This window comes from Zeus faber (genome assembly GCF_960531495.2).
Source record: "Zeus faber genome assembly, chromosome: 2".
NCBI classification, from domain to species: domain Eukaryota; kingdom Metazoa; phylum Chordata; class Actinopteri; order Zeiformes; family Zeidae; genus Zeus; species Zeus faber.
In genome coordinates, this window is record NC_137189.1 from 4,143,241 (window position 1) to 4,155,494 (window position 12,254).

Below are 12,254 nucleotides of genomic sequence, written 5' to 3' on the forward strand. Positions count from 1 at the left end.
GTCAGCGTCGCACCAAAGCAGAGACGGACCGTTCCAGGTCCAGAAAGTAAAAGTCCTGCCAGGTTTTTGCTGCAGATGATTCCACTCACCAGTTGGACCCACATGGTTGAGGCAAAATCCCAGAGTGGAATTTTTACTTTCTGAACCCAGATTCTCCAACTCTGCCTGACGGCTGGTCAATTCTTGAGATAATACGATGATGTCTTTCCAAAAAGCAGAGGCTGATGAAATGTCAGAAGACTCACAAAGCAGCAAATTTCATCCTAAAAAATACCGAGTTGTTTATGCAGACGACTCGGTTACAGTACGATGAAAGACAATTCACAGGTGAAACAAGTCATTCTTCTCGGCCTTTCCAGCCTCCGATTCAATATCCAAAAGTCTCGTCACAGCAGATAATCGTATGATACAGGACCAGCCCCGATGCTTCTGAACAGATGGAGGCTCCGTGGACATTTTAAGGCGTTTGGTCCCATTGGTTTGACCGGACGTCGATCACACTAAACTGGAAACAAATCGGCAGAATTCCAAAAAGTGATGCAGCTGAACTCCACCAGGTAGGACTTGGGAAACAGTAAACATCCTGGTTGTTGTATATTTAGTCTTTTCTAGTCAGTGTTTTAGCGCCCAGATTTAGTTCAGTCGATCATTTCCCATTCCTTGACCCTGACTTGGAAAAAAAAAAAAAAAAAAAAAAAAGCGAAATCATGGGACTCCGGGACGGATTCTGACGTTTGAGTTTTAGGCGACGGTGCCATCTTCCTCCAGCACCCTGTGGATCCCGTTGCCGGGGACGCTGTGTACCATCTGGGTGGTGTCGCTCAGATCCCTGACGCTGCTGTGGCGCGACTGGCCCTCCAGGGGCTGGGTGGAGCCGTGGCGCGACAGGCCGTCCAGGCGGGCGGTGCTGCAGTGCCGGGACTGGTCGTGGAGGCGGGGCAGGCTGCCGTATGGCAGCCGCTCCTCTGTGGCGCGGAAGCTGCAGGCTGTGTATCTGGTGAGAAAGGAACCGGAGCCGTTGGATTACTGGAGGATTTGAGAATCAAAGGAGCTTTTTGTCCGTAAGTAAAATAATGTAAGTAATAATAATATCTACACTACTCACAAAAAGTAAGGGATATTCGGCTTTCGGGTGAAATTTCAGGCTAAACCTAAAATGCACTATAACCTTTACAGGTGAACTTAATTTGGCCCTTCTCTAAACTTTTGAATGCAAGTTATTGAGACATTGACATTTTTTGTTGTGGTAAACCCACCACTGTTGTTGGCTTTTGTTTCAATAAATTGTTCGAAATGAGGAAATCACAATTGCATGCTTCTACTTAAATGCCCTACTTTCATGATATAATATCACTGTAGCATGAAATCTTTACATTTTCCATAAGTTTCCCCCGAAAGCCAAATATCCCTAACTTTTTGTGAGTAGTCTATGTTTACGTCTAATTACAACCTTTTGACTGCCAGAGCAATCATACTATACTGTATACCGCTAATGCTAACACGCCCTTGCTGACAGAGCAGTTCTACCATCTGTTCGGACACAAACGTGATCCACCACCAAACCAGGAAAGAAATGAGGCTCCAGTCGCCTTGTGTCCTGGAGGCTACGCACACACAGTCACATGGTGCCTGGTCCAGCCCAATTGTCCTGACTCCCAAACCAGATGGCACTTGATCTACCGACCCCAGCCCTGCAGTAGATAGGCTGATATAAACATGAGACCCTGTCTGTTTCATGTCTACTCTTGACCTCACAAAATAATACCAGCATGTTTCCCTCACAGGAAGCCAAGGAGAAGACGGAGTTTGGACCATGACAGAGTCCATGGGGTTAGGGTTAGCCACGCTCCGACAGATGATGGCCCAGAGGCCAGTACTCCGGGTTCACCGTGAGTATGCTGCGTCTGTCTGGATGATAGTATTGTCCTGGAGCCCTGTGGCACTGGCTCAACAGCCAACCCCAAAACGTGTCAGCCAGGCTTAGAGGAGGCAGAATATTGGGGCTGTGGTGTGAAACCTCAGCTCCGGAAGGTAGAGGCCATCAGCACCTGGTCTAAGCCAGAAGGAAGATACTTTCCAGTGGAAGTGGTCACGCCTGAAGCCCCACCAGACAATTTGAGGGATATTTCACAAGAACCGAGGAACAATACCGTCTCCTTTCTCCAATTTAGGAAACTTTTACTATGGCAAGCTGCTCTGCCCTCCAGGAGGATACCTCAGTTATAGTTCAACCCCCCCATCTTGTAATCTGAGTTGTGTGTTTCATGTAAATTCTGTTCCCTGGTCATTTCCTGAAATCGTTTTTAAACGAATAATTACAAGTCCCTGCATTGTGCACCGTACCTGCCATCTCGGGAGCGGTGCAAGCTGCCGTGGTAGCTGCTGATCTTGGAGCGCCCACTGCGCACCGAGCCCGCCTGGCTGCCGCTGCCGCTGGGGGGCTCATCCAGCATGGCCAGGTGGGTGGAGGAGGCGTGCGTAGACGTCCCCTGGGTGGAGGTGCCCCGGGACTTCCTGACGATTGGCCCGCCGGGGTCCCGGAGCAGCAGCTGGGCGAAGTCGGGCTCCTGCAGCACCTGGCGGCTGTCGTTCACCATCCTGCTGTGGGAGAGGTGTGGGGGGAGAGAGGGCAGGGAGTGCCACAGAAGGGAGGGGAGGGAGAGAGGGAAGATGGCGGGGTAGGGGGTGCGGAAGGAGAGGATGGAGCAGCAGGGAGGAGAGGGGGTTAGCGTTCTGAAGGACAGAGGGACAGAGGAGGGGTTGCTACGTTACAATAAGAGCTCGGTATGGAGGGCTGGTGCTAAAATGGAGTCAGATCCGAACAAAATCAACACTTCCTCTTATCGGTGTTGACAAGCTGCATTTGGGGTTTGTTGTTATTTGAATATGGGACAAAAAACACCCAGTGAAATGCTGAACACCATGGGTAGAAACATTAAGCTTCTAAAATGATTACTGCTTGGAAATGCTGCCATTTTAACTGCGTTTCTAATCGTGTTAATGGTGAAAATGGTTCATTTCAACCTCCCTGATACAGAAGTGTCTGTCTGACTGATCCTAGTAATAATAACATAACTGTATTAACATGAAAATAAAAAGCCTTTTTATCAATTTCTTTGTTATACAACTAAATTTAATCTTTTCTGTCCCAACCAAAAAAGTGATAGGTTCAACAAGTTCATAATGTCTTTTCGTACTCCTTGCGGCGCTTGCCATGGAAGAAGTCGGCCCACTCAAAGCACGTCTTCTTGCTGCCGACCCAGAAGACGGAGGGAATCCCCACGATCAGCATCATCAGGTACTTGATGAGGAACAGAGCGAGGTCCGGCCGGCTGGTCCGCTCCACCTGGAGGAGGAGAACACGCGCACGCAGATGTTAGATCGTCAATGCACATGACAATAACACAATAGTGTTTATTCTTTCAAGATTCAAGAGGTTATTTGTCACATACATTACATACGGTCATACATATATGCAGTGAAATGTCTTGACACCCGGTGGTTATGCACAGAACTAGTTGATGCGCATGTGGTCACCCAGATGAGTTTTTGGACATCACAGCAAATGGAAATTTACTTGACAGCGACTGCCCCTTTGTTTTGGAAATAAAAGATGTGAGAGTCATTTCTCGAGGCCCCAAGTCACGGATGCATAACACACAGTGTGATTTCATTTTCTACAATGTTAAATCATTGGTTTGTGCAGGAAAGACAGAGGGAAAATATTCTTTTCATCTTAAAGTCATTTGTGTTTTCTTGCAATTTATTTGTTTACGTTTGTTATTTTATGGGTTGTTTTAATTCTGTAGACTTGAAGTGGACAGGGCCGTTATTTATTGAGTTTGAATCCTAAAAGTGTTCATGTGACTTGCACTTGGTGATGTTAATGTGGCCGAAATCGATACTGAATCCAAATTTATTTTCTCAAAGCCAGAAAGTCCATGAATCAAACAAAGAAAAAAATGTGGAATATTCATGTTAAAATGCTGATTCCTATTTGGGTGCAGCCTTGGTCATCATTGGGTGATTGCAGGATCATCATCATCGCCTGATCCCAATTATTCTGTCAAATCATTCGATTGTACAATTATGTTTCGATCAAAATTTGGTAACGATTGAGACAATGTTAGAAATGATGGAATTAATAAAACGTCATCTCCATAAAATATGTTGTTGTTATATTCATGACTTTTCCTCCCAAGGTAGAGGTGTATTACTAAACATAAATAAAACACAAAAGGTTAATCGCAATTATTTGTATGACAATGAATTGAACTAAAATTTCCTGATCGTGAAAACCCCAGAAAGGACATTTATGAGTTGCAGAGCAAACTGTTATTTCACCAGGATGAGATGATATAAGAGCAGAGTCACCGTGGCAACAGAGCAGCTAGCGCCAGAAGCTAAAAACTCCAAACTCTTACAGCGATCTCTTCATCTCTGTCAAGGACACACTCATCCAAGTCACGTCCGCTTGCCCGAACCCTGCACACGCAGCCACGATGCACTCATTATGGGATGGCCTGGCCTGGGGCTCAGCGATCCTCAGACCCATCTCAACAGACTCGGATAAGAACGAATCACAGTAAACAACGTCCTTCTAGAAAGCCCTTCCAAGAAGACTCTGCCGTTTCATCGTGCTGCGTTTGGATCACGACCGTGTTCAAACAGTCTGCAGAGCAAACACACAACATAGACACCACTGCACCACGACTCCTAAAACCGACTCCAATGCAGATCAGGACCAAAACAACGTGTGGAGCTGCGGAGGTTGAAACTCGATGCTCCACTCTACAGCAGCTCAGTCCTGAGCCCCGGGGAGCGGCTTTTTAGATAAATATACACAAGCAAGTTCAAGAGATTTTTTTGTCACATACATATACATACGGTCATACATATATGCAGTGAAATGTCATGACAACCGGTGATTACGCACAACAAGCTCTGTAAGCTGTAAAAATAGTAAAATGTGCGTAACCAACACGAGTAAAGAGGGTCTTTCAGCAGGCCTTTTTTTTGTGTATGTGTGTGGGATATTGAGTGATTTTCATGTTTGTTTTTTTTTGGTTTTTTTTGGAATAACAGGCTATTGAAAATAAAAATACATTTATTCTGTAAATATAACTGTGCACCGGCCAACCATCTGAGAAGTTATTTATTTTAGAATTTTCAGCATTTCTCAATCTAGTTCCGTCCTGCACAATAACGTTTTGCCATATTCACGTCCATGGAATTTGACATATTTTGTGTGATCTTTTTGTGTACTGTTCTGTGCTGGTGGCCCCTGTGAAGATCTGCTGCTGGGGGGAGGGGGGGCCTGATGACCCCTCTGTAGTCGGGCAGAATCACTCACACTCTGGATTACCGTACCGCTGCTCACTTACACAACGCAGTGTGTGTGAGACAGATTAAGAGTCTTTGTATGATCTCAATGCATCTGTTTCTCTCAGCACAACTTCAACACACACCTTTGTGTTTGCATGCCTATACAGCTGGCCGACATGCAAATGTATACAAACATAAACAGCCACACAAGGTAATCTGAGGGCACACACACACACCCCACAGAAAGTGGGATAATGCAGTATTGTGGCATCACTGCAGCAACAAACCGCACACACACACACACACACACACACACACACACACACACACACACACACACACACACACACACACACACACACACACACACACACACACACACACACACACACACACACACACACAGCTGTTGTTGTGGGTCACCATGTGGTCACCTCCCTGCAGTGGCCAGACAGCCGGGGACCGTGTAGCAGCAGCGGCAGGTCATGGAAATCACCAAAGATTACTGAAGTAACAAGAGTTTCTCATTTCTATTGGCAGCACGGTGGTCAGACCTCGGCTTTAATCCCACATCGGGTGGAATACTTTTAAATGTTAACTGTATCACAGATTTTATATTTGCATTATGAATGTATTCTCCTCAAATAAGAGTGAAGAAGCTGCTTCAGGTTTTGATGCTTACATTCAATCAAAGACTTAACAATTTTGTGCTCCAAGTTCCCTTCATGCCCCCCCTGGTGGGAGGAGCCTGGGGCTGCAGCCCCTCAACATTTAGACATTTACATTAAGTCATTTAGCAGAGGCTTTTATCCAAAGCGACTTACAATTATTCAAACACCGATGGACGCAGCCATTAGGAGCAATTAGGGGTTAAGTGTCTTGCTCAAGGACACTACAGCATGCTAGCAGGAGGAGCCTGGGATCAAACCATCCTTTAGATTACTGGACGACCAGCTCTACCTCCTGAGTGACACCAGTCAAAGAGTGACATCATATTCGTGAAGGTCTATGGGTTATTTACCAATCTTTAAAACATCTATAAACATTACAGTAACTGGGCCAAATGTCAGCTTAAACTGCACCTAAATCCATTTCTATGTTTCATCTACGAGTTTTAGAGCCATGAGTGATTGAAATATCACTTAATGAGGGTTTTATTTTAATTTACCACTGATAGTGAAAGGAGGTTTACTGCCACATAACTAGCACATTGCAAGTGCACAGACCTGACAGCAAGTCTCGAGGGCTTCAGTGAAATCTGTGCTTTATGCATTCCTGCCCTGAAAACATCCACCATCTACCACAGTAGAGGACATTACAAAACACTGCCACGCCCAATGGTTTAACTGCTAGTGGATCCACCTGCAGTGAGGACTCGAAATAAGATTGTGAACTGAGGGGAATGAGGTCTGTGGGGCTGCCCTGGTCGCAGGGGAATGTTCAAAACCTCAGATGAACGTGGAGATGCTGCGGCATCATACATGTGCTTCTGCAAGATCTGTATCCCAACAAACACCAGCGTTCAAATTCCCCAAATGAACCAATGTACTCGGCAATTAAATCTGCGTCCAGTTCAAGAGAGAATATTTATCTACATTTATCTGCCGGCACAACTGAGGAAACTATCCTTTTGTAGTTTTGTTGATTTTCATGTTTTGAATTTGTAAGGGATATTGCTTATTTCACAGATGTTGTTTTCACCTGTGCTTACCTGCCTGCCACAGCAGCACCGCTGCAAAAGGACACTGTCCTTTTAAACGGAGTGCAGGAAAAGTGAATGTAGAATGGCAGGTGCTCTTGTTTGAGCCGGGCGCTTGCTATGTCAAGTGCATAGTATAAAAAGCTGTTTAAATTATTAACCACTTCAGCAGATGAGTGGGAGTGTGTGCTCTTGCTGGAGGCCACTACCACTCTCTGAAGTGCTTCATCTATCGCAGACAAACAACCCAGAGACTCATCCCTACGTTATCAGCTGCTGGGGTTTATGTATGAGTGGTCGTCTAAGCTTCAGATAAATCTCCGGCAGGGGCTGCTGAGACTATGGAAGGAATGGAATGTATGTCTAGTGGTTTGATAGGGATACCGAGCAAATGAAAGGGAACAGCTGTGAGTAAGCTAGAGAGAATAGGTGAACCAATTTATGATCATGGTATGGAGAGACTTGGAACCCTGCAGGGGAAGAATAAAGGGAAGGAGGGTTCAGTAGAAATAGAGAGCCTTATTTGGGAGAGAAGGCAGCTTAAGAAATGGTGGAAAGGAGCAGGTGAGGAGGGCAGAGCTTCTCAGATTAAGGAGGGTAAATACTAAACACACTGCATCTGATATAGCAGCCTTTCTAGTCCAGGGGACATAAAGTTATGCCTCAAATTCACACCGATCATTCATGCAAGGCACCAGCCTGCTCATTGGGAGTAGTTAGGGATTTATTATCTTGCTCAAGGACATGTCAACATGCTATCTAGATGATCTGGGGATCAAACCAGCATCGTCTGATTTACAGACAACCCGCTCTTGCCTCTGACCCACTGCAACCCATGGAAGATATGCAGGATGCAGTAGGAACTGGAAAATGTATGCAGCTGTGTCTTCATTAGGCATGCACCGATTGTGAAATCCTGCGACGTCATCAATGTTTAAATGAACAATTTGGACGATAGCCGATGCCAATACCAATGTTTTCCAAGTTCCCCTGAACGCAGCATCACTTACAGTTTATCAGTTTCTGCTTGGAGAGCTGCAGGGAGCAGCTCAGACGGATAAAAAAAGAAAAAGAAAAAAAGCTTAAATGTGTTGCCAAATATACTTTGGCGGCCGTTAATACACCTGGGCGGCCCGCCCAAGTAAAGTCTGTGTGTGGTGTAGGAGCCAAAGCATCTTAGACGTGTGTGTTAATTATATGTTCAAGTGTCGTTGTTGACTTTTACATTATACTGTACATAGAAAAGATATTTCCATTGATGACACGGGTTAAAAACTGTCCTGGTAATGATGTTTAATATAGACAAGCTTAGGAAGCCTTTTTAGTCCTTTATTTGGTTCAGGTATTCCAAATACAATGTCATTGCACTTTTACCCTTTTTGTCCCTCTGCAATTTCCATAGTGCAATGTGATTTGACCCTTTTTGTCCTTCCTGTTGCTCCGTACATCACACACACACACTAACAAGGTTAGGCTTCAGCCGCGTAGAGAGACGGAGCAACACAGTTTTCTTACCATGGTTGTAGTTGCATAATTTAAGTTATTACTACTTGTGTTTGGCTTTACTTTTGTGAAAGAAGATTTTGTTATGGACATATTTTGTTTCCTGTTTTTGTTGATCTTTTTTACACCATGTGGAAGTATTTTCTACGAATGTCAGCTCCCACATGTGGGGAAACACCCGATAAACATCGGCCATTGCCATTGGTGAATGTCAACTTAGTTGCCCATAGGCCGATAGCCGCCAACAAGGCGGATGTCGGCCGATACCGATGTATGGCCGATAAATCCGGGCATCCCTAGTTTCATAAAAGTAGAAGAGAAGCTTTTCTTTAGTGTAAGGAACAGTTTCAGTCAGACTTTTTTCTGGGTGCAAGGAGCAGAAGAGGGATTTGCCACCAAAATCAAGCAGCCAAGAGGCGGAGATTAGATTTCAATGTTGTATTTTAAGACCCTACAGTCCAGTTTTGTTTTATTACTGATGACAAATACAAGGGCATGGTGGCATGTGGAGATAATGGGGGTAGGTTGAGGCAGGTTGCAAGTGATACATTAGGGCATCTAAGTTGGTTGCTGGTGGAGAGAGGAGGAGGAGAGCGGTATGCATCTTTCTACTAATAGAGCTTATATTAAAGCCTATTAAATGACTCCTTACCTGAAAGGGACAGGGGATGTGGTAGTCGCGACACCTCTCTTGGACCCAGGTGGTCTCCCACACGTCCCGGTGGCCGCTCTCATACATGTAACAGGCCAGAACCGTCAGCAGAGGAACCAGGTAGAGCACAGAGAACACGCCGATGCGGATCATGAACTTGACCAGCTTCTCCTGGTTCTCCTTCTCCAGGGGGATCTCCATGCGCACACGGTTCAATGCTGCGATGCCGGCCAGCAGCAGCGCCACGCCCACCTGGGAGGGTGAGCAGGGGAGAAAGGAATCAGATTAAAAACACAAGTAAACAAGTATTTTTGATTCACCTACACTCAGATTAGGGAACTTTCAATTTAGATGAAGCAAACTCACTCTGATTGAGAACTTTTATTTTACAACTTCTATTTGTGAGTTGAGAAGGAACGGGCTGGATGCAATAAACAATACTCAAACTCATTAAAATTTCTTTTAATTAACTTGATTTAAATTTGATTTCATGTATTTGTCAGCTTGCAAATGCTCCACACGTATACATTTAGATTGTATTTCCTTTAAAATATTAAGGAAAGGCCCCTCGTTCCAATCCCAAATAATGTGAAAAGACTTTCCATGCTGAGAGAGTAAGTGCGTCCAGCACAAAAAGCAAGGCTATAACTTTATTTATTGACTTGATGAAAAACTAGGGTTTGTTTCAACAGAATTCCATTTATTATCCGTTTCTATTATATTAATAATTTTTTGGGTAAATCCTTATCTTTCTGTCTGTCTACATGACCCTCCCTCCCGCCCCCCCTCCTCACCACCACGTCCAGCCCCAGGGGGGCGAGGAGAAACCAGCGCAGCGCCGTCACGTCATACAGCCCCACGAAGCACACCCCGCTGATACTGTCCCCCTCGATCTTGTTCATGGCCAGCAGGGTGACGGTCAGGGCCCCCGGGACCCCCCAGGCGCAGGCGTGGAACAGCAGCGCCTTCTTCTCGATGGCCTCGCTGCCCCACTTGGGCACTGCAGCCAGGAACCAGGTGATAGTCAGTATGACCCACCACACGCTGCCTGCCATGGTGAAGAAGTAGAGCACCATAAACAGAAGAGTGCAGGCCTGTGGGAGGGGAGAGAGAGAGAGAGAGAGAGAGAGAGAGAGAGAGAGAGATTGTGAAATACATGTGTAGGTGTGGTGACGTAAAGGAGGATAAGAACAAAAAATTGTTTTAACTAAAAATCCCACAAATATTTCATGGCCCACATGAAAATGTCCATACCTTCCTGTCACCAACCTAGGCTTGTGTCAAGATCTATACTCATCCATCTTATTTATCTATCCACCGCAGGTTAAATGATCAGTTCAAAGAAGGATCATTAAATAAAATAGATGTAAAAATCTCACAATTTTTTTTTTTTTTTTAACTACAGCTAGAGTTTTGGTTATGACTGTCAGCTGACCTTTTGAGTTTGTTGTTTTTGTCCAGCTATGTCTTGCTGTGCTTTAGAATAAATACATTTTTTTAGGGACGGACTGGTTTCCGTGCTCATTATTTGGCACATCAGCGAACCTCTTCCACCATCTCCAGGCACAGCACAGGTTAAATTACAAATATAATATTCCATAACATTCCAGCCCCTCCGTACCTTGTTGTGTGAGCCTTGGGTTACTGTGGAGGCCCGGAACCTTCCGGGACTGGCTGCGTTACATGAAACCCTGTCCTCCAGCAGGAAGCCCAGGAAGAAGACCAGCGACACCATCATGTAGCACACGGCGTAGAAGATGATGGGGCGCTCCGGGTAGCGGAAGCGTGACACGTCGATGAGGAAGGTAAGGAAGGTGAAGAGCGTGGCGGATAGGCAGACGATGGACACCACGCCGATGAAGTAGCGGGCGAACGCCAGCTCTTCGCGCCGGAAGTACATGTTGGGGCAGGGCGGCGAGCAGTCCCGCACGCCCATGAATGAGTAGCCAAGGTCAGGGTCAATCTTGAGCTCGCGGGGGCACCAGAAGCCATAGTCACGCTGGATGGAGACCGGCGACTCTGTGGTGTCGAAGCTGGAGAGGAGGTCTACGGGGCGGGGGTAGGGGTCGTCGCAGTCTGGAAATCTGGAGGGGCAGAGCCAGAGAGAGCAAGACTGAATTTAATCTGAGAAATGTTATTAAGCCTTGGTCTATTGCATTTTATATTCTAGACTATGCACAACACAGAAGACACTTTTGCATTTTAATCAGCACTTTGACAAATTTTTACAAATTCACATACAACGTACATTGTAAATTAGACTTGCATTACATAAGTTTTTCACAAGACAGAAATATAATATTTCAATTAATTTGTGACTAGGATGGTATTCAATTTAAGCAGAAGATGGTCGCATAACTTACACACAAATGATCAATTTTACAATTTTCAAATCAATGTTTCTGCTTAATTGTTTGAGTACCCATTTTTTGCACCAAGTCCTAGGTTACAACACTGCCTTAATATGAACTATAAATATTAAGTTGAAGGAAAACAACTTCATATTCATAGTTAATAATAAGGCAAAAAAAGGAAATCCTGTGGAAAAAGGTGATGGAAGTTTTCCCTGAGGAGTTGTGGATGGTTTTGATTCCTTTTTTAAGTAACCCTCTTAAGCCCTGTCACTTGTGGTTGAAGTTGAAATAATCCCCCCACACTGACCTGTTGCACTCCATCTCCTCTGGCCAGCTGACCCCAAACATGTCCATGAGCTTGTAGCAGTCGCTCTTGGCCTGCAGGCAGAGGCGGCGGCAGGGCAGAGTCATGCGCCCGTACTCGGTGCACACAGGAGTGTAGAGGGCGCACAGGAACATCCGCAGATCCTGGGAACACCGCAGGTTCACCATGGGATGGAACGGCTGCAGACGGGGTAGGCAGACGGAGAGAGACAACGTTAGGACACGAGACGAGACAAACATGGACATGAATCCAGACAGACAGACATACAAACAGAGAAAGACATTACTGCAGTTCAGGGTAACCATGACGGGTTGAGACGTGTGTTTGAATTTCTTTATGTGTCACAAGGAGATGATTTATTTTACAGACTGCAGAAATTAAGTATTAAAAGGCTGC

At 45.3% G+C, this 12,254-nt stretch overlaps 1 protein-coding gene across 4 annotated transcripts; it reads right to left on the bottom strand.

Moving 5' to 3' along the window:
- Window positions 1-741: 741 nt before the first annotated feature.
- fzd3a (frizzled class receptor 3a) lies at window positions 742-12,037 on the bottom strand (the record flags this gene model as incomplete). Of its 4 annotated transcripts, none has more annotated exons than XM_079996662.1 (7): window positions 11,841-12,037; window positions 10,801-11,263; window positions 9,974-10,273; window positions 9,180-9,431; window positions 3,198-3,346; window positions 2,344-2,598; window positions 742-994 (listed from the first exon to the last, which is right to left on the bottom strand). In XM_079996662.1, exons 1-7 carry the CDS (start codon window positions 12,023-12,025, stop codon window positions 742-744), a joined length of 1,857 nt encoding a protein of 618 aa, XP_079852788.1. In that variant the 5' UTR covers window positions 12,026-12,037. The 4 variants fall into 4 exon arrangements, with proteins under 4 accessions (XP_079852788.1, XP_079852787.1, XP_079852789.1 ...); XM_079996661.1 differs by having other exon boundaries at window positions 2,344-2,601; XM_079996663.1 differs by having other exon boundaries at window positions 742-965; window positions 2,339-2,601.
- Between the last annotated feature and the right edge of the window lie 217 nt (window positions 12,038-12,254).